Here is a 22,313-nt window from a genome sequence, read left to right on the forward strand (position 1 = left end):
TGGAATTGGATAAGACAAATATTGTTTTCTTATTTCACTATTCTCGTAGAGCATATTTGCATCTCAGCTGATAAGGATAATATTCTGTGAAGATAATTAAACATTTCAAATGAATTTATGGTTTGTACAGCTTTTAAACAGCAACAATTCAGGCACTTTTAGGGCAGCTTAACCCATTGCCAAAACATTAATCATCACATTTAAATGAAATTTATCAGTGAACCACTTGCTGCCTTCGTTAACATCTCCACCACTGACTGGTCTTAGATCTGATACAATATTAGAATATGTCCAATCAGTGTTGTAAGTGCAATAGGGATGACTTTTATAACTTTACTGACACGTTGAACAGAACAATTAATATTAAATATACCACCACATTTTCTGCATTGTAACAGATTTTTAAAAATGTATCCATAAAATGAGTTATGCCTTTGTCCAGTCATGCTCTTCAACGTGCTAGCTGTTAGCTGGTTTTACATGTGGGGCTTTGTTGTGAATGCTCTTACACAGCTATGAGCACATGAGCACAACGTGATCCCAGACTAATATATCATTAAAAAGCAGCTTTGCTTTGTATTAATTTTCTGATATCATTACACTCTTTGACTCAACAGGAAAGTCCAAATTACCTCACTGTCGAAGCACCTCGTGTATTGACTGTCAGGCTGTACTTGCCCTGAGAAAATGGAGTGCTGTAATCTTCTATAATCCTCAGCACCGCTGAAAATGCCTTCAGTCAGGTACTGAATACCAAACACTCGCAGGCAGCAGCCTGTGCAGCAGCAAAGCAACTTTGATACCGGCAGCCTGAACATCACACACAGAGCTCTTTATCAATTATAATATATCTAAGTTAGACATGGAGAAGTGCATGGGTGATTGTGTCTCAAACTCCAGTAGCCCACATTAGAAATGTAGTGCTGAGAATCAAATTTACATGCAGGTCGAACAAACACCAAAAACATTGCAAGCTGTTGCAAATTCTCGGCTTCTCTTCCCTTCGCACACACACACACACACTCTAACTAGAAAAAGCAGCCATCCAGTCATTTGTAACTGGAACCAAACAACAGAGCAGAAACATAAAGAGTGGAGGGATGAAAGAGGGAGAATGACAGACTAACACAGAGGGAGGGGACATGAAAAAGGGAGAGAGAGGGAGAGCTGAAGAGAGAGAAAATGTGTAAAGAGAAATCATTAATCTGTGTGTGTGTGTGTGTGTGTGTGTGTGTGTGTGTGTGTGTGTACACTGTGCTGTGTATATATCAGTGTGCATGCTCACATCTGTGTGTGTGGACTGTATGTCTACTTCCCAAGGTCACTGCTGAGAGCTAGGAGAGAGAAAAAAATTAACAAGACCAGTGGACAATGACGTTAGCTCTGCAAGGAACACTACTCTTAAAGGGACAGCTCGGGACACGGGTTATTGCAGGGGAAACTCAATTTAGACAATGGACAATTTAGACGTTTAATTAATTCATAATCTGGATTGAATTTATTCAGAGACGTGCTGAGATCAAGGATGTGTTTGTCGAAGCAGAACTGGCCGAAACTGAAACAAACACACGGAATAACATAATGAATATTTCATAAGAGGAAGAAATAGCCAGAAGGAGAGCGATAGAGAGCATAAACTGCTCTACCCCCTGTAGTACCACACACAGACACACAGACACACAGACACACACACACACACACACACACACACACACACACACACACACACACACACACACAGTGTGGTAGCTGGTCCTGCATGCACTCACATTGAAAAAGAGCAGGCAGTATCTCTATACAAAGCCACTCAGGAGGTTTGAGGCAACAAAAGGCTTTTCATTAGTGAACTATAGACATGGGACAACTGGAAATGAAGAGGTCTAGCTGTGGCGCTGAGCTCACAGGAGACAATCCAGACAGACACTATCAGCACCACGCACATACACACACACACAGATGCGCGCACACACACTTCTTGTTTTTCCACTTGTCCTCAAAAGGTTGTGTTCAACTATACTTGTGCTTTTTGCAAAAGAAAACGAAGATAAAAACCCTTTTTGAGTCTTTTTGACAGCAGTCATCTCTTACAGTCTATAATTTCACTTCCTGCTTCCTTTTCTGTCACTTTTCTATTCTTATATCCTCTTTGCATCTTTTTCCATTTTATTCTTTCTCACCACCTTTCACCTTTTGCCATCACCCCTTGTAACTCTGCCTCTTTTCACTCTCTAAATATGACATCCTCTTGTTTTCCATTCCCATTCAAGACAGCTGCCCCCAACTTGTTAATGTTGCCATCTAGTCTGAGAAATCAGACATCATTATAAATGCCAAAAGCTGTTTTACACTGCAGCCAGATGCTTCAACCAGATGGTTAAAGCCTGAACAATACAACTTCTTCATCCACACACAGCAGTCGTCTGCTCTTTTTCCTTCAATCGATGCATCTCTATTACTGTATCTAAATGTTCCCTGCCCTCCATCTCTACCCTTTCATCTCCTGTGTTTTTTATCCCCTCTTTTCCCCTTATTATAGCCTTTCCACCAGCCTTCCTTCCCCATGAATCTTAGCTTGTAAAGTGCTGGTCACTAGGGAAGAAGATGTAAGGATATTATGTACTGATGGCCACTGGCGAGCTTTTTTACTTACGCATTCTCACTCTCTGCTATACGTGTATGCAGACATACACAAAATATTTCACATAAATGCTTCACAAAGATATAAAATGTAACATTTCTACATTAAAATGTACAAAAATGACAAGGTGTTTGTTGAGTTTTGTATTTGCATTATCCCAAATGTTTCTAACAGCGTTGAAACCCTGAGAAATCTGTAATTTTATTCAAGGTAATGGGGTGTTTAATTTGGTCTCCTGTCACTATAACTTCCAGGAGGGAATCAGAGAGTGTGAAAGGAAGTTAATGAACGAGACTAAACATAATGTAGGGTTAGGCCAATGAAGGCTTAATACCAGACTGGACCAGTAATACCAAATTTACCATTAGCTGTCACATGTGGCTGGTCCCAAGAGGAACATAATGAGAGCCCATGAATGACAGCAGCATTACCGATCATGTCATTGTGACATGCTGTATTTTTATTTCAAGTTTAACATCAAAATGATAAATAAAATAAGACTTCAGCTGAGTGAAACTGGAGAACAGATTTCAGAGGCAACAGTTTAAGTAGTCAAGTGCATGAATCTTGCAAGTCAATAAGTTTTCAACAAAACGTTCCTGCAGATGTTTCACAAAAAAAGCCTCATTAAGAAATGAAATGAGTCATGTAGATTCCAATTAGATTAGATTAGTTTAAGATTTTCATTGATAATGGTGGTTGTTCAACAATGAAGACAAAAACAAAAACAATTCCATGCTGGTTACATGTTTAGTTTGTTTTGATTGAGAGACCGTAGCGGCAGAAATTACAAACTGTGTCATACAAAGATTCATCTAGGTGACATACACTTACTGTACTCATCTAATGTTTTCGAACGTTGCTCACATTAAGCCACTCATTAACTAAACAATCTTTCTTTTCACACGATGAACAATGGAGAAATCACAAAGCATCTTGTTATAAATCTTTGTGAACACACAGTATTTGCACAAAAGTCACCCACCCACCAAAGCACACAACAGATGCAGAGTTACAGAGCTTCCAGCCAAATATTTTTTCCTTGCACCACACCGGAGCCAAGAGCATGACACATTTTGAAACAGAAACTGTGTGTGTGTGTGTGTACCTGTCTGTTCAACCGAAGATGACTTAAGACTTAATGGTTTTTGGTCAGTCATCACTTCCTATGTGCGTGTGTGCTCACGTGTGTGAGAAAGTTTGAAAACTGTTGTGTTGACACTTATAAAACGCATTGTGCTGTCATCTTTTCCTGCTACACTCCACATACAGTATCAGAACCAGACGCACCTTTGTCATATTCTCATCAGACGAACTCTATCACATGAATCCCTACTAGTCACAACAGGTCGACAGGTATTTCACAGACAGCTGTGATACTCAGCCTGATAATCAGCCAACTAGATTATACACAGAGGACCTAAAATAAGAGGCTTGGAAGCAGTTGGCCCTCGCTATTTTGGACTTCAGACCACTTTTTTTACTTTTAATGTCTGAGAGCTCACCATCTGCTCTGCGCTCTCTGCATCCACAGCTCCAGAACTGAATAGACAAAAACTGTGTAAATCCATTTTCTTAGATGTTTGACTTTAGTTGCAGCATAACACTTATTCTCCTTCAAATTGATGTTTCCAGGTGTGTGTGTGTGTGTGTGTGTGTGTGTGATTGTGTCTGACTGACCTGAGAGTAGAAATTAGTCATAGTGGTTGTTTCAATGTCTTTCTTTCCCAGTATTTCCATTTTGACTGGAGCTGAGGGGAACTTGGTTGAGAAGTAGTCCAAGAAGTCAGGCAGGTAGCCAGCTTCTCCATGGATAATTCCCATGACGTAGTGAGCTGCCTAGAAGACATTGAAATAAAAATGAAATATTGGAATTAAAAAGGGATAGTTCACCTCAAAATCCAAAGTACATATTTTTCTGCATACCTGTTGTGCCATTTTTAAGTCTAGATTGTTTAGGTATTGAAAAAAGCTATTACAGAATCCTATCAATATCGATGTGGTACCTGGGATGAGTCCTCACTGAAAGCCAAGGTGACAAACTCCTGGGCGAATTTCTGCCTCTGGACCGTGGAGAGAGACGAGAGCTGGGATGTGTAGGCGTGGGCCACCAGGGCCCCTCCGTTCGGCTGGTTCTCTATGTGGATGTACTGGGCAAACTCTAGGCCCGCCATGCCAGGGAAGCTGCACTGCTGGTGTTTGATCGAAGGGGGTTGTGGTGTCTTGATGGAGTTGTGAATGGAGGGGTTAAAGAGAGATTTGGAGGCAAGGGGAAGGGAGGAAGGCAGGAGGTGTGCAGTTTTGTTGTTAGGCGGTGGGTAAACTGGTAGAGGTGACTTAAATGGAGACAGGGAGGAGTTGTGAGGGGGATTGGGGGGTGGAGAGGATGGAGGGAGGAGAAGGAGGCCAGCGCATATAGTTTGGCAGGAGCGGTGGTACATCTTCACACGTTTGTGCTTCTCGCCCTCTTTGTGTTTCTTCTTCTTTTTCTTCTTCACTTTTTTGATTTGCAGCTCTTCCAAGCTGATCTTGGCTTTCTCTTTTTCATCTGGACGGAGTGACAGAAAGAGAGAGAGAGAGAAAGAGAGTGAGCAAGAGGGGGAAGCGTCTTATTACTTAGAAGGAAGAGATGTTTCATGGGACAAGATGTGCATAAAAGAGCCACACTAAAGTATGAGAAAAAATCTCATTTTGATGCTTGAAGCTAGCAGGGAGACACATCATTCATGTGAGCTTTGGAAGAAAAAAAATCTATTCAAGTCTGCTGTCTGATGTGTGATGGATCAACAAACCAATCCTCAGCCCTTTTTCATCCCCCTGCTGTAAGAAGACACTTTTCACTTTACAGTGAATCAGCTCCTCTCGCAATAATGAAAGCTCAGAAAAACCCCCTAGTGATGTATGGTGACGAGAAAAAACGGAGAAAAACACTCGATAGTCTGTCAAATAGGTAAAAAAATAGAAACATACATCCAATACATTTTTCACCCAGACTGTTTATTTTAATCATCAAAACAATCTGATTCCTGATTAATTCCCTATTTAAAAAACAATAAAACTGAAAATTAATCAGTGCTAACTATTTTAAGCAAGTGTAGACAGATGACTCATAGCGTTTCCCAGATGGTGTACATCTCCCGGGGTGCAAACATAAAATAAATTGAAGGGGCCTGAATTGGAATCCCTTGAGAGAAGCAGATATGACTAAGCCAGGAAACAAGCTCTCGAGTAGCATATCTGAACAGAGATAATACTGTACATGGTAGACTTTCTCTTGAATGCCTGAGGCACGACAAAGTGGAACATGCAAATTTATGCACAGCGTTACTGTATGTATTTGTGTCTGAGTGCGGGCCTGTGTGTTTGTGTGTGTGTGTGTGTGTGTGTGTGTGTGTGTGTGTGTGTGTCTGAGCTGTTCACATCTATCTGCAAATGTGTCGCTGGCTGCTTCAATACTGCCCAGCGGATGTGCATGAAACAGGAATGTATACGTTCTCTGTGCATGTGTGAGTTACTCTGATAGAGGCGCTGCTGGCTCAGCATAATTCAAATATCAGCTGTCATCACATTCACACACACATAAACAAACACACTCTAAGTCCAGTTTGTACCCCACGCGTTCAACACGAGATAAGGCGGCAATGAGACAGAATGAAAAACAGCGGAGTGAGAGAGCGTAACATAATGTGTGTGAGAGAGCAACAGCAAGAAGGTATTTGCAGTACAATACCCAAGCTACTAATCCAAAAGCTCTTTAACCCACAAGCCACCCCTCCCCTAATTCTCTCAGCACACAGATACACATGTTTACTCACAACCCCTAACCTTCATCAATCCATAGAAGAGCAGCGATGTGGGGAAAATATGTCAAGTGTGACATATTTCTGTGTCAGATATTGTAAGGGTGATATGAAATTCAATAAACAGACCGAAGGAGATAATTTCAGTGTCATGCTTGTGCAAACTGCAAATAGAAATACTCAAAATTAATGGGTTTTTTTTTTAATAATAAAAGATCATTTCAAACTTCAAATATTTTTTTCTTGATTAAAAAGCACCACTAATGTGCAAATACAGATTCAGACAAAATACAAATAATCACTTAGTGTGTATTACAAATATTTGTGAGTGTTTTGGTGTGCCTGCAGCTTCATAATCATTTCCAGCAATGGCTCCTTCCTCCATGGTTTATTGTGGGCAGACTCAAGTTCGCTGTCAAAACCACACATTTTATTATGTGTTCATGCGCTCCATTTGACTACAAGACTAAATTCACCCAAGGACAAAAAACTTCAGATGCACTCTGCTTAGTCCTTATAAGGCTCATTGCATGGGTGGAATATAGTGGAATGAAAAATATAAATAAATAAATGCAAGCGTCTTTCAAAAAAACATCCAAACTACTGCTGACAATGACCCTGATTAAGGCCTATGCTGGTTGCAATTTTGCACAAATCCTACCATGTGCCTTGGATTGTATTGAAGAAGTTTTATCAAGACTATATTTCACCCGTACAATGGGCCCGTCACAAGATGGAATAAGTTTAAGCTGCAAACACTTGCAAGTGCGTGATTGCAAAGACAGAGACTTTATTGCAGCTCTCACAAATTAGAGTTAGTTTATAACTCTAATACCATGTGTTTATTGCAGACATACAAATACAATAACAATCTTCATAGGAACACAACTGTTTTCCTATCTACAACAATCATTCATATTTGACTCAACTCAGTGAATACAATTAGTGAGTCCATGTCCAAGTGATGTGGAATCTAATTTATCAAAACATGTTTTGGAAAAACAGTGGCTTCATGTTTTTTTTTTTGCCGTCTATTTTCTTTAATAATCTTTTGGTCAATAAAATGTCAGAAAGCAGAGTAGTTATATTTACATTGAGGCAAAGCGAAAAATCCTGACGGTTGAAAACCTGGAACCAGCTTTTTTTTTTTTGGCATTCTTACTTTAAAATTGATTTAAGTCACTAATAGATTATCAAAGTGTTTAATTGATTGATTAGAGCATTTAACTTTAAATTTAGCATGTTATTCATCTTGCTTGGGGAAATAAATTAGGTTGTCAAGAAGAAGATACCAGAACTTTTAACTTAACAAGTTAAAAAAAAAACTATACTTGATACTTCATGAATATTAACAGCAAAATGATGCTCCTTCTGGTGCTCCTTACTGAAAATTTTAGAAGCACCAGCACAAAATTTAGGAGTACTACTTAAATTACCATGCAACGCAACACATACATTTTCTTCCAAATGAACTCTACCCTTTTGTTTCCTAGCCAAGTTCCTTCAGACAGAGCTACTGCTGCCCCCAACTGACTAATTGACTCATTATTTCTGCTCTGATCAGGAGCCATGTGACCTGTTGTAGCACCCCTGGCAGTAAATCCGTACCAGATCAGTCACTGTCAGCCTCTCTAAAAAAAAAAGGACAAATTTTAGTTTACGACCTAACACTTAACACAAAGATTTCCTCCATTAGGGTTCTACTTATTGGAAAAACTGTCCACAAATATGGATGTTATTCCTATGACATTTCAAAACATCAACCTCTTTTCTTTACGCACAAACACACACATTCATAAAGGAGGAGCCAGGTTAGACGGTCACGATCAGTTTAAGGTCAGATAAGTTCCCAGTCAAATAAACACACACACACACACACACACACACACACACACACACACACACACACACACACACACACACACACACACACACACACACAGCAGGACACACAAACAAATAGCCTCAGTGGTAGTAAAGCAGCCTTACTGTCAGACTAGCTGTTTGCTGCTTATTGATTTCCTATAAATGCTTCCTCTGGCTGCCCCTCTCTCTCTCTGTCGCCCTTTTCAATTGTAAACTTATCACTCTCTCATTGATTAGATTTCTAACTTCCCCCTCTGTCACTCCCAACATTTGCAAACTTAACACTCGCTGATTAAATACTATTACTGACAACCTACTCTCTGGTGGGGCGAGCCTCCTCCTCATTTCTCTCTCCGCTCAGATTCAGTATTGCACCCTGTATCCCGGCGTGTCTCTATTATCGTAAACACACATGAGTAAATACCAGGCTCTCCTAGCACTGCAGGCTGGAGACTCTTTATCAGCCTGTCCCTCGCTCCCTCTCTGTCTCTGTATTCACCTTTACAACTCTTGCGAACGCTACACTCATACTAAAAAGATGAACCAACATTACAAAGGCGTCTGTCCATTCCACACACAGCAAAAAGATTAAAAGGTTGAGCTAAATTATCCATCTGTGATTTTCAGCTGCAGCCGCTGGCTATGGTATGTGGCCAAAGCCTCACTAAGACCTTCAAATGTCACAGTGTGGTCGTGGCATACCAGCACGGAGACACTGTGAGTCTGACCACAGCTTTAGGGCAAATCAATCAGAATAAAAGTCTGTCTAAAAAAGGTCGAGTCAAGAGCACAGAAAAAGACGGACATTACATCACTGCACTCTGCAAATAATTCAGTCAAAAGGTTAACAATGAAACTCGCCCTCGCATTCATGAAGTGAACACAGACTGACACACCTTTGGGCTGACAGCAGCTTTTTACATATTTATTTGTGTTGGCAGTTCTGGAAGGTAAAGTTGAATGTTTTATTGTCTTTTTTGTATGTTTTTGACCCAAGTCAAGGTTTAAAAATCTTGTTATCATCTAAGATTTGACTTACAATGGAGTTTACTATTCTAAATCTACCATTATGTTACACAATACTGTTTAGTTAAATCGTAAATATCCTGCCTCAGTACATCCTGCATGTTTGTCACAATCCTTTAATACAGTTGAAGAGGTTCATTGCCAAAAATATCCATGTTAAGCCTCATATCGACTATTTTTTTAAGCTGATATTGATCTCAACAATCACATGTTAGTCATACAGCAGGAGACAGAAATATAAAAGACTGCCATTCTTAAGGTTGCAAGTCACAGTTGTTTTCACAACGTGATGTTTATTTTCTTGATGACTATAAATATTTATCTATTTAGTAGATTTAATGCCAGAAAAATTTGAGAAAAAGCCTGTTGCAATTTCTCAGACCTAAAGGTGATGAGATAGATAGATAGATAGATAGATAGATAGATAGATAGAGAGAGAGAGAGAGAGAGAGAGAGACACTAGATACATGGGAAAGCTACTTTGCCCTGGCTCGTCTCTCAGCTTCTCCTGTTACGATCCAAGCTACCTCAGGTCAGACTAAATAAACCCTAAGAACAAAATGTCCATGTGAGGAGCAGCACAGTGCAAAGGTCAACCTAATGCCAGGGAGCACTTACAACCACTGTGGCACGGTGCTATATAGAGCCTTTTGTGATGACCCCACAGTATTAGCATTTACTCACCACCTACTGGGAGTGTGTCTCCTGCTTATATGTTACAGACATAATGATGATAAACTGTACAGCACCCGGTGAAAGTGGTGCCAAATGCTCGGGTACTTCCAGTGTTGGGTGTGGACTAATATCTGGTGTTTGAGAGATCTGACTCAGTTTCATTCTCTAAACTCAAAAAAACACATTGGCCTGTCATGAGTCGAGTTTCCTAGTTTCCAACCCACTGTCACAATCCCACTTTTAGTTTTTAGATGTGAGACAACTGATATTGGTTCTCATGGCAGAAAAGGGAAAATACTCTGTGAATGAAACTTAAGACTTTTTAATACCTTCCTGTCAGGAATTTATTTGCTTCATTGCTTTTCATGACTCTTCCTGACCTGCAAATACACTTATATACCTCTATAGCTGTGATTACATTTTTGTCAATCCAAAATCATTCTGACTTGAAATTTAAACTTAAATGTTTAGATGGACGCTAAATACATTTTTGTTTACATGCTCGAAAGCATTTTTTTTTTTACATTCTTCAAACTTTTCTAGCGTGTTTTCATTTGGTCAACGTCTCTGTCCCTCCCCTGGAAGCAATGTCACCTCATGCTACTCTCATGTGAGGCAAACATGCGCAGAAAGAATATTTGTATTCCAACCAGAGAGAAATTAGTGACTTAAGCGTTACATGGTTATTAGGCCCTCATATTTTGCTTAGGCTGTAATAAAAGTTTACACCACCCCTCCTGATCGAACCGAAATTTCATTCAGATTGGACCATATCAAATCTGTCTAATATCAGATGCAACAAATGAGCGATTCTATCCATTGAGGAAGACTATGAAATGTAATCAAGAGCTTTGGAAACAACAAGTCTGTGGACTTTTGTTTCTACGATCAAGGCTGAACAATCACACTCCATTTTCATGTCTGTTTTGTAGCAAAAAGCCAAATATTCACTGGTTCTAGCTTTTCACATGTATGAATGAGCATTTTATAATGCTAAATTTCATCATAAATTGGACACCTTTTGGTTTAGGCTGTTTGTTAGACAAAAAAAAGTGACTCAATGAGTAAATTCACACCTTCATGAATCACTTAGTCTGCATGTATGCGCGTATGTTTCCACTAACCTTTAATCGGCTGCTTGACGTCTCCGTTCTCTCTCTTGATCTCATTCACCACTTTGTGCTTCTTCTTCTCCTTTTCTCTCTCTCTGTCTTTGACCTTCTTCTTCTCCCGCTCCTCTCTGTCTCTCTCTTTTGCCTTGTCCTTGTTGGAGTGCTCTGTGGAAGCAGAGAGGAAGGTTTTAAGTCTTGACGGTGGAGAACACATTAGCATGAGCGCTCGGATTTACTCACACACACACACACACACACACACACACACACACACACACACACACACACACACACACACACACACACACACTACATTCACTTCGATTTCTTCTCCAACGCCTTAACTGAACTCTTGCCAAGTGCTTCACCCTAACAGTCACCCTTAACTTTTTCTTTATCTTTTTCTTCTTCCTCCCACAAAATGTAGGGTTTCTCCTTCCCTGCTGCAATAGTTTCATCTCTCCACCAAACCTCTATCCTTATCTCTCATGTTTCCTCAGCAAGTAATTACCTTCCTATTCCTTAGGCTGCACCAGCCGCTCTGCAACTTCGATCATAACCCTAAAGCTACATCTCATCAGGATATAACTCACATTTCTTCCCCCAAACCCAGCATCGACTAGCTTCAATATGATCTCAAAACTGCTAGAATCCTCCACTGCGTTAGGAATCATTTTATTTCATCTTTCAGTGCCTCTTCTTCTGACAGAACCTTGCAAGTTCTCAGGTAATATTATATTACAGAACGAGGAATTGGAGTACACTCATTGAAACTGCTCTGGATGAGAGGATCAGTTTAAAATGTAAATATTACAACCATTACACACACCTCTTCAGTTGTGAGGAGTGTTTTCAGAGAGGCAAAGCATGTCTAAGTGCAGATGGGTGTAAATTAGCATCCCTTAGCTTCAGACAAGCTTATGGAAGACTGAAACTGCCAAAATTAAAAAATAAAAGAACAAATAAATGGCACTGAAAATGATACAAAAAAAAAAAGTGGGCATTAATCAATTTATCAAATGTGACATAAATCCCAAATTTATTTACTTTCCCAGTTTAATTTTCCATTTAATTTATTCATTTTCTAATTCTTTTTGCTTAAAATTTTGTGAAATAATACAGAATTAAATACATAAAATGATCAGAAAATAAATACATTCAGGAATTACTACAAAAGGTACATAAAAAAAAGAAGCAAATTAAAACAGAAATGTCACTTTTTATAAATTAATTAATGCCCACATGTCTTGCATGTAAAGATATATTTACATATATATTGAGTTTCTTTATTTATTTTTGACTTTGGTAGTTTCCGTCCTCCGTAGGAGCCAAGAAACCCTCACCTTTCTTAAAATAACTTTCGTTTTATCAAATCTTTTATACCACTCCTCCTTTGATTCTTTATTTCCTTTCATAAAGAAATAAGAAAAAAAAAAACACAAGCCCTCCTTTATTTTTTTCACATTTCGTTTGCAGATTCTTTCTTTTCCTTCGCAAGGAACTTTTTTTCTTTGAACTCAGTCAGATCCGTCTTTAAAAGGAAGCGGTGTTTTCAAACTGTTCACTCTCCTGTGGACGTGGGGAGTGGGAAAGTGAACACAGTGGGGTTTGACTCACTGTTTGTGGGATCAAAGGAGAAAAATGCTTTGAAAGTAAAAAAGGCTTAAAGGAGCAGGAGGAGAATTAGAGGTACATCGATACACTCCTTTTTAATGATTGTTTTAAATAAATACCATGGCATCTTTCAAGTTCAGTGGGTCGTTTTTCTTTGTTACTCAACATGCAGGTAGTCGTACCCCTTATACCCTGTGGTTAATAGGAGGAATGCCAAGAATGTTAACAAACCATTTTAAGAAAATAAATGCTGTAAAATTACCTGACACTGTAAGAAAGCCCCAGCACGTTTCAAAACATCAATTTAGCTCCACAGGAAGCTGCCTACGAAGGAAGGGTTCACTCAGATCTACTGCCAGATGTATAAAAACAAGTCAGACCATGCCGGAGCAGTAACATTTACAAACTTTAAGTTTACAGGCAACGGGAGATAAATTAGCTCGGGTGGCTGACGGAGTCTTTAACACACTGGAAAGTTTGAGAGAAGGGGCTTCCTCTTAAAACAAAGAGAGGATCGTCAAGTTCAAACTGGCTCATAACTTAAATGTTGAACAGTGTTTATCAGGAAAACAGCACAAAACTAGAGGTGTAAATGGATAAGAAATGAATTAGAGCCGTCAAACTGAAACTTCTTATCTGCTTTTTTTTTCTCCTCATTTTGTTTTCTGACTGTCTTGCAGCAGACAGTTTTGAAGGCGAACACAGCAGGTGGTTTTCACTGTTTGGATGATCACAGGAGAGACAGCGCTTTGAAAGAAAGAAGGCCACAAGCAGCTGTTTGTAACTATTGCTACACCAACACCCACTATCTAACGGTATGGATCTGGAGAGCAGAATCATGAATTCAGATAGTGGGGTATCCACATTTTGATGTTTTTTTGTTAAATGTAAAGTCTATGGTTCTTCAATCACCTGTCCTTAAAATGTACTTTAATGTCCAACTTCTAACTTGTATTAACCTGCAGCACAGTGTTTAACATTGTAGCTCAGCCAGGTATGAATGTGTGTTAGCATTGCTTTTAGATTTGCAGCTGGACCAGGATCGGGCTCCAACAACTGATCAGCTTCATAATCAGTTCATTTTCTAGATTAGTCGATTAAATGTTTGGTCTATAAATTGCCATAAAACAGTGGAAAATATCTGTCCTAGTTTCTCAAAGTCCAAGGTCATGTCTTTAAATGTCTTGTTAACTTCTATTTAACATTCATTTTTGCATCCCGAGAATCTGATATTTTATCGCTGACATTTTTTTTCTTCCTGTATTTCTTTGAAATCTCATTAACAATCACAATCATGCAAATTCTGTTTCATTGCGCTTTGTGGAGTAATCTGATCTTTATCGCAGCCTGACTTGACTAGACTGAAACAGCTTAAACTTCTTGGGTCGTGAAATGACCTAAAGAAACTGAAACAAGTCAAGTTGCCTACGATATAGCACTTAGAATAACCATGACCTGGATGACTGAGAACCTTCATCAACATTAAACTGAAGCTGATAAGAGAGAAAAATGGAGCTGGCCACACGTAAGCACATGATATTTTCTGGATCAGCGTTGTTGGACCGTAAAAGTACAGGTAAACCTGCCCTCCAGGAAAATTCTGCTCCTCCAGATGGTCAGTCCACCCCTGCCGCTGTTGCAAATCCATGCTTCACCATTCAAGCACATCTCAAAATAATTTAGCAATAATCTTCAGACAGTCTTTCATTCTATCTAATTGCTATTGAACATTCAGAGTTAAGTGTCTTGTAATTTTTGGGACTGAACAAATGACCCAGCCGACAGTAACTTAATTGGGTGCTGATTGCAGCTAAGCTTCATTTTGTCTCCCCCTCGCTGTACGTGGCCACACACGAGTCGTCCCAGACATAGTTAGAGATTCAGTCAGCGCAGTGCATTTACACACACAAAAAACCTAATTACTGCAAAATCAGACATTTACATGATTCACAACAAGCAGACTTCCCCAATAACACAGGTTTACATGACTGAATAATCAGGAAAAGATGGATTTCATTGGTGCTCGCTGGTTTGCCTTCAAGAAAGATCCAATAACTTGTCATGTGAGTTATAAACACAGACGGTTTGAAAGCCGAAATCAAAAACCACACCACTAGCCATATTACTCCTTTTAAAACAAGCTGTTTTGCCGCAGCATTAATCTGTGACTGTATTTCATGGTTTTTACCCAGTTGTGATTTGTCTGATTTAACCTAAATGTGAGAATAATCTTCAGGCAAACTGCATTTGGTTAGAATTATCATATCAGACTGTGTGTAAATGCACTGGGTGTCAACAAGGGGTCACACAGCTGAATACTACAGCTGGTCTCCGCGAGGATTAACTGACCTTTGAGTTAAACAACGATTTCTTTTGCACTAGATCAGCCTGCCCGATGCGGCACTGTTTCCTCCCGTTTGCTGCTCTTAGTCAGACTCATGTCTCTTATTTAAATACCAAATGTAACCAGGAGTCACTGCTCCCTGGCACTTGTCTTCAGTTCTCGCTCCAACAGCAAACCCACCACTAATAATATTACTGTGATGATGTGATACTTTTTTGATCCCTGTAAGAAGATTCTTCCCTTCCAGGAAGGTCAGGGCGCAGCCGGCCTCAGAGTGGTGCTCCTGAAGCTGGCAAGACTCGCTCTATGGCTCGAGGACTCAGGCCCTGTCCACACGCACACACAAATTTCTTAAAACAAAGCTTTCTCCTTGTGTTTTTGCCTTTCATACCCACATGAACAGCATTGTAGGAAAACGCTTTCCAGGGTGAATATATTAAGATACTCTGTTTTCATTGTTTATGTCTTGCCAGGCAGAAGATTTTTGGAAATGATGACACAAATACTCAGTATCACCCAGGTCTTATCAGTGATTGTAGCATCATTGGAAAATGTGAACTCAGTGTATGAGATATGATGCTGTGGAGTATTGAGTTTGTACATTGCCTGAATAGATGTAATACAGTCTATATTTAGAAAGATGATTTTTAAAAATAAAAAATAGTGTTATCCGGGAGGATTCTGTGAAGAGCAGATACATTTTTCTGGTCTTATCACGTTCGTCCTGTTTTCAATAAAAAATTACCTGTTGGCTAGGTAGCAGCTATGCTTGGGCCGATATAATATTGTGCGATTATTTTCACAATATCGCATATTAACATAATATATAACAGCTGTAATTGCATCTTAGGGCTTATATTTTGAAAAGAAAATGCATGTGGTGCTGTTACTACAGTTTAATGGCCCGATGTGGCGGCATGCACACTGCACGTCAACATACAGACGAGGAGGACGAAGAAAAACACTAGCTCACCAATTTGGCAATATTTTGGGTTTAAAGCGGGAGAACGTGGTGAGCCTAGGGATTTGAATGAGGCTATATTTCATCTCTGCTGCAAGCAGGTGTTAACTAAACGGGGCAACACCACAAATTTGCTGTCTCACATCAGGGTCCATCACACAGCGCAGTTCTCTTGGCTGGACTAGCCAAGCAAACACGCAATAATAATATCATCTATCATGATATTTGGATATCACTGAAGCCCATAACCAGCCCTGGTATCTGTAACAGATATAACAGAAACTACTTAGTAAAATTACGAAAGTAAGTAGACAATCTGCCTCCTGTTCACACATGTTCAGTGTACGTCAATGGTCATGTGATATGCAATTTCAGGTGTGAGATGAAACTGCTCATCTGAACAGGGATCGTTTTAAGAAAAACCAATGTACAAGAGAACTATGCCTCAATCTCCCATCCTCACTTGGGACTGGCCCTACACTCAGCACATATTCGAAAAACCTGGTTCAAAATGTGTTATTTCAGTGATATCTTAAGACTGTGCCGACTGCGGCTGTGTCACTGAGTAGAGGGAGAAGGCTGACACACTATTACTGGTTTTTACAGGAAGGTGCAGCTCAGAACGGAGCATTTTAATCCCTGAAACGTTTTGCTCAGGATTAATGTTTTCCAGCAACACTCTGCTCCGATTTCATACCCTTCCTCGTCTTCAAGTTTGAAGCTACTCAAAATAATTACAGTCCCTTACAGCTGGCCACTGACCAGCTCACTACAGCAAGAAGAAGTAAAATGCTTTGCTCATGAGCACCTCAGTGAGATTGTTGAAGGAGCATTATTTTTTATGGCTGCATTTAAATGTTCCCTCTCAGGTCCAGAGATGAAAATGTTGTAGACAGAATAAGAAGCACTGCAGTGTTTGCACGGCTGCATACAGCATTAAGATTAACATATCAAATTGTACCTCTTACACTACTAATAAAACTACACTAATTGACTTAATGATTGCTCAATGTTCATTATGCAGTTAAAAAGGGACTTATTTTTTAATCCCACTTGTGTTCTGATCCATGTAATCACTTACACCAGCCTCTATCTGTTCTGAAATAAAGCATGCAAAAACATTCACCACAGCTTGTTTACAAGACTGTGTTTCTGTGAGGGCTACAGGCCAACACCACGTCTCGTCCTGGTGTTCACTGACTGCAGTGGCTGTTCAGAGCATGTCATGACCTCTTAAACTACCCAACTGGAAAGGGGTGACATCATGCACTGACACGCACACTTGCATGTGTCCACTCAGTACTCGCACTGGTGTCTAAACACTCGCACTCAAATAACATTTACACGCATTGGCACACACAAATGCAGGCATGAGGGGATTTTGAGATGCTTTGAAGCGACAATGACAGAACACCAAGAAAAACAAAAGACATGGAATAAAAAAAGTCGAAAACAAAGTCCACTAATGAGACGATGACAAAAAGAAATCTGTGGATTCTGCACTGTTACCCCATCTGTCCCTTCCAAGATACAAATAAATATTTTTTTTTAATAATGTGACATCCTAGAACATATTTGTAATTTTATTAATTAATTAGCTAATATCAATTTTGTGTACGAGGAAAAATTGCAATAATACTGAGCAACATATATGTTGATCATAAACAGCATTCCTTTATTTATGTAAAAAAAAATGTTTAGGCTTTTATGTTATACATAAAATGTAGCGTTTGGTTTATATCTATATATGACATTAAGTATCTATATATAATTTGTAGTAACTTGAAGTCATTAGACCAGGTAATATATTGTGTGCAGGGCGCCAGACTCATTTTTCACTCATGATTTAGGTGCACCCAATAATACATTTTAATTGAATTTCATAACACATTATGTGAATGATTGTAAACAAGAATAAAGGTGCTAAAAAAACATTTTCTTCACTTAAATCACACGTAACAAGAAATTGTGTTAATAGCAATTGTTTAAAAAGTAAGCCTCTAAATTTTAGGCGGACTGGTGCGATCAATGATGATGATCAAATTTTGGGTGCATGTGTGACCATAATAGTCGCACCCATTAGCCCTAGTACGGTCATTTGAGTTGCAGCAGTACGCCATTTTCAAGGTATGCCTTGGTATGAAAATTGACAGTTACCATACTGTCGACATATACTTATCTACGGTATTAAATTTGACCGCATAAGTGTAATTGAAAAAAACTAATATTTCAAGTTTATATCAAGTTTCATACCTATCAAAACAAATATTTTGTGAAATTAGATTATAGCGTTTCTTCAACCTAAATATCAATTTCTGTCATTCAGTTAAGAGTCTTTATAACTGATAATAACAATTATATTAATTATATAATACCATCTACCAACTGTGAAAATCTTAACCCATCTGTTGATGGTGTTATTGTTATACTGTCAAGTGATTTTTAATCAAACCACTGATAAATGTTATTGTCTAATGTTATTTATTCTGGCCTTAAAAGGGTGCATTACAGCAGCTGCTCACAATTTATTTTACTTCTTCTCCAGTAAAATTACTCTGGATTTTCCCCTCCGACATGCAACACCAGCTGCCATACTCAAAACAAATAAATAAATATATTAACTAAATATGAACTCTGACCATGATTTTTTTAAACTGGGAAAACATGATCAAAATTGCAGGTATTTTACATATTGTAAAATACCATGTAGAAAAAGTATTACATCTCTAAACTCTTTCTCCAAATCTATAAAACAGTGGTTATTAGAAAATCAAATATGCTGTCATAATCTGGGATAATGTGGTCATGCCTTTGTCTTTACTAATGTCCTGTATCCTGTCTGCACTTATGCCTTTCTGTCTGTGCTCATGTGCTTGGTGCTTTTGTCTGTGTTCAAATGCGTATGTGTTTTAACCTGCTCAAGTGCTGATGTGCTTTGTTTGCGCTTCTATGCTATGTGATAAATTGTCCTCATATGTGTGTTATGTTTTCAAATGCCATCGACCTGCCAGGGACAGCTGTCATGGTCTGGAGTAGTGGTTGTCTTATTTTACTTCTTTGTGCTTATGTGTTGTGTTTTATGTCTGATGATTTTCTTAATGCCATCAACCTGCCATGGACTGCAGTTGAAAATTATCCTGTATGGCTAAATCTGGTACATTTGCATGATAGACTTGGGTGCTCCTGTTAATTAATGTGCATTGTCCTTTCTTTAAATAAAATAAAATAAATATATATATATATATGGAGGTATTGCGTCATTAATGTATAGCTACTTGTCACTAGGGTGCAACTATTTATATTATGTCAGTGTAATAATAAAGGTTTCTGTCGTAAAACAGGTGAATGGAGTGGTGGAATGAATGCATCGTGCTCTGCTTATACAACTGTAGAATATGGAGTAACAACAAGCTGTGGAGCTGCGAGTCTGTTTCCCATACAGCCTGAGGTTACAGAGGGGGGCGTGGTGCTCTACCAAAACAACACTTACCCTATAATGGCGGGCGGCTGTCATATTGTTATGACAGCAGCGTGTAGTTTTAATACACGAATCCCTCCAAACAAATAAATAATATTTAACGCGAGTTGGCGTTACAGAATATCTAACACTTCATATTAATCCTTTACGCTGACGAGGAAGAGATTGCAGCATGTTTATAACATCTTAAACCGACTCCAATATACGACTGCTTAACGTAACTAAAACGCGTTAATTTCTGTAAATACGACGTAAGTACGTAACAATTCCGCAGCAGCACGAGAGCAGCTGGTTACGGTGTAACAACCAGGTCGCGCGACTGCTGCCCCGGAACGCCGCTGTGGAGCTCGAGGGTTCACGAGCGGGTGAACACGCCAAGCGACGAAAGCTGGCAGCCATAGCCCGCAGAAACATCGACCGACGTCGGCTCTGCGGCCACTAAACTCGATGTAAACACATTTCCACAACGATCAGTTATTAATATGTGTAACGCTCGAGCGGTCTGCGGGCTCCCGTGCGACGTTCAGCGGCGCCTGTTCGGTCCGAAAACGGGACCGTCCAGACAAATTAGGAGGCGGACAACTGCACACTCCGGGCCACATGTAACGTTACACGTCCCGAGTGGCTGAGCCAAGTCACTATAAAAAGGACACAACTCCAGCCTACTTTTAATAAACACAACTCAAACTTCATTAAATCGCTCCATGTAGAATTTAACGACATAAAATAATATACATTTTGATGGCCTACCTTTGGGCAGCAACATGACCTCCCCGTTCTCTCTCTTCGCCGCAGAAGAGTTATTAAACCTGCTGATATCGTTGTTGTTGTTGTTGCCAACAGTACTCCCGGGTCCGGAGGAGGTCACCGACAGTTTATGTTTCTTTTTCTCCTCTCCGCCTCCTTTGCCCTTCTCCTTCTCCCGCTGTTTATCTTTATTCGGTTTCTTGGGTCTGGAGCAGGAAGGCGCTTTGTGGAGGAAGAAGTCGCTCTGTTTGAAGACTTTGTGTGTGTTTGTCGGTGGTTGGGCTCCACCGGTAGCAGGCACCGGAGGGTTGCTGCCACTCGTCTTGACCGGGCTGAGGCTCCACAGAGCCGCGCTGCTGCCATAACTCTGCTGCTTCGTCGGCGGCTGGAGTTTCTCTTTGCCGCTAACGGTGCCTCCCACTCCCCCTTCCCTGCTGAGTTTCTTGGGTTTAACGCTCCTCTCCTCGACTCGGACCTTCTTGGGCGGCGGCGGCGGCGGCGGGTTGAAATCCCGGGAAGACTGAGAGCGGTTGTCGGGAGCTCCCTTCGCCTCGCTCGGCTTGACGAGCGGGCTTTTGACGGAGGCGACCACCGGGGCTACCGCAGTAGCAGCAGCAGCGGCGGCAGCTCCGGTGAGGTGAGCGGAGCCCAGCGAGTCAGCCATCTTGAGGCTTCTCCCTCTATTTACTCTCTTTCCCCAACGGCCGCCGCTGCTGTTTTTTTGCGCGACGTGCAGGCAGGCAGTGAAGGGGCGGGGCAGATATGTAATTGACAGGCAGGCCGGAGGGGGCGGGATCAAGGCTTGATTGACAGGCAGAGAGGGAAAAGCTAGAGGCGGGGCTTAGCTGCTGTGTATGTACTGTTCATGTATCGTTATGTAAAAATTATAATAAAGCGCAAAGTCACTGAAAAACCATTCACTAGTCACTTATTAATACAATCTAGTACAGATGCTGCCCTGAAGATCTAGTGTGCAGGATTTAGGGCAGAAAATGAACATAATATTCATAAACATGTTTTCTTTAGTGTGCAGCCATCTAAAACTAAGTGTGTTCAGTTGGTTAGAATCTGCATCCTCACTGGTAGATGCCACTAAATCCTACACGCTGGTCCTTTAAAAAGTAATGCAACTAAATCTTTTTTTAATATTAATGAATGTGTAATTATTATTTTAATTAATTTATAGTTTTTGTCTACAGCATGTCAGAAACGTTTTTTAAAATGCCTGCCAGACTGTCTCAGATCCCACAGTAATTCCTTCGCATTGCTTGTTTAAGCTGAGTAACCCCCGAAATGTCATCTTTTCACAATTTAAAACAGGTAAAATTCATAACCCTTACATTTGAGAGGCTAAAACCAGTGTTTGGTTGACAATTGACTATTTAAAAAGCCATGCTGTTACAAGTGTCAGCAGCACTATCCCCACATACATTAAATATTGTGGATGATGTGCATTCAAATGTGTAAAAAGTGAAATAGGGAAAACTCAACACACCAAAAAGTTTCAATGACTTTATGACTTTGTGTCTATTAAGTATTTACCTAGGCATGTCAATCAATCGTAGCCATCTATATACACGTGTAGACACTCACACCACATGTCTACTCTAGGGCTGAAATAAAAACATAAAACTTAAGATAAAACCTGTAATAAACACATAATTGATTTTTGTTTACTTATATATAACAAATCTCTGTGATTCACCACCTATAATTAATCAAAATTTGAGCTGATGACACCCACACTAAAAGTGGTTTCTATCCTGTTACAAAATACTGAAAGAAATATGCAGTTTTACTTCAGTTTTACATCTGAGACTACACACCCGTGCTGTGCTGTCCAAAGAGTGCCTGCAGGGCTTCAGTTGAGGCTGCAAATGGTCTTGAAGTGCATTAACCTCACATGGTGAGAGGTGGTGTACGGGGGTGGACATCACACATTAGTTCTTGTCCTCCCCACTGCTGTTTTCCTCCAGGGTGTCCAGTCTAAAGGGACATCTACTTTCAGCTGTTTCTTTAATCTGCTCTGGCATTTCTCTCTCTAGAACACGA

The 22,313-nt window shown here is 39.9% G+C and overlaps 1 protein-coding gene across 1 annotated transcript in view; it reads right to left on the bottom strand.

Moving 5' to 3' along the window:
* LOC311252315 (uncharacterized protein) overlaps nt 1-20,979 on the bottom strand; it is a 39,249-nt gene extending 18,270 nt beyond the window's left edge. Inside the window, exons 1-4 of the mRNA XM_084345377.1 lie at nt 20,265-20,979; nt 11,130-11,282; nt 4,645-5,186; nt 4,319-4,477 (exon numbers count right to left, since the gene is read on the bottom strand). Coding sequence (XP_084201503.1) covers nt 4,319-4,477; nt 4,645-5,186; nt 11,130-11,282; nt 20,265-20,925 — 1,515 coding nt within the window. The 5' untranslated portion in view covers nt 20,926-20,979. The remainder of the gene's footprint in view (nt 1-4,318; nt 4,478-4,644; nt 5,187-11,129; nt 11,283-20,264) is intronic.
* Between the last annotated feature and the right edge of the window lie 1,334 nt (nt 20,980-22,313).

This window comes from Pagrus pagrus (genome assembly GCF_965226575.1).
Source record: "Pagrus pagrus genome assembly, chromosome: 23".
Lineage (NCBI taxonomy): Eukaryota > Metazoa > Chordata > Actinopteri > Spariformes > Sparidae > Pagrus > Pagrus pagrus.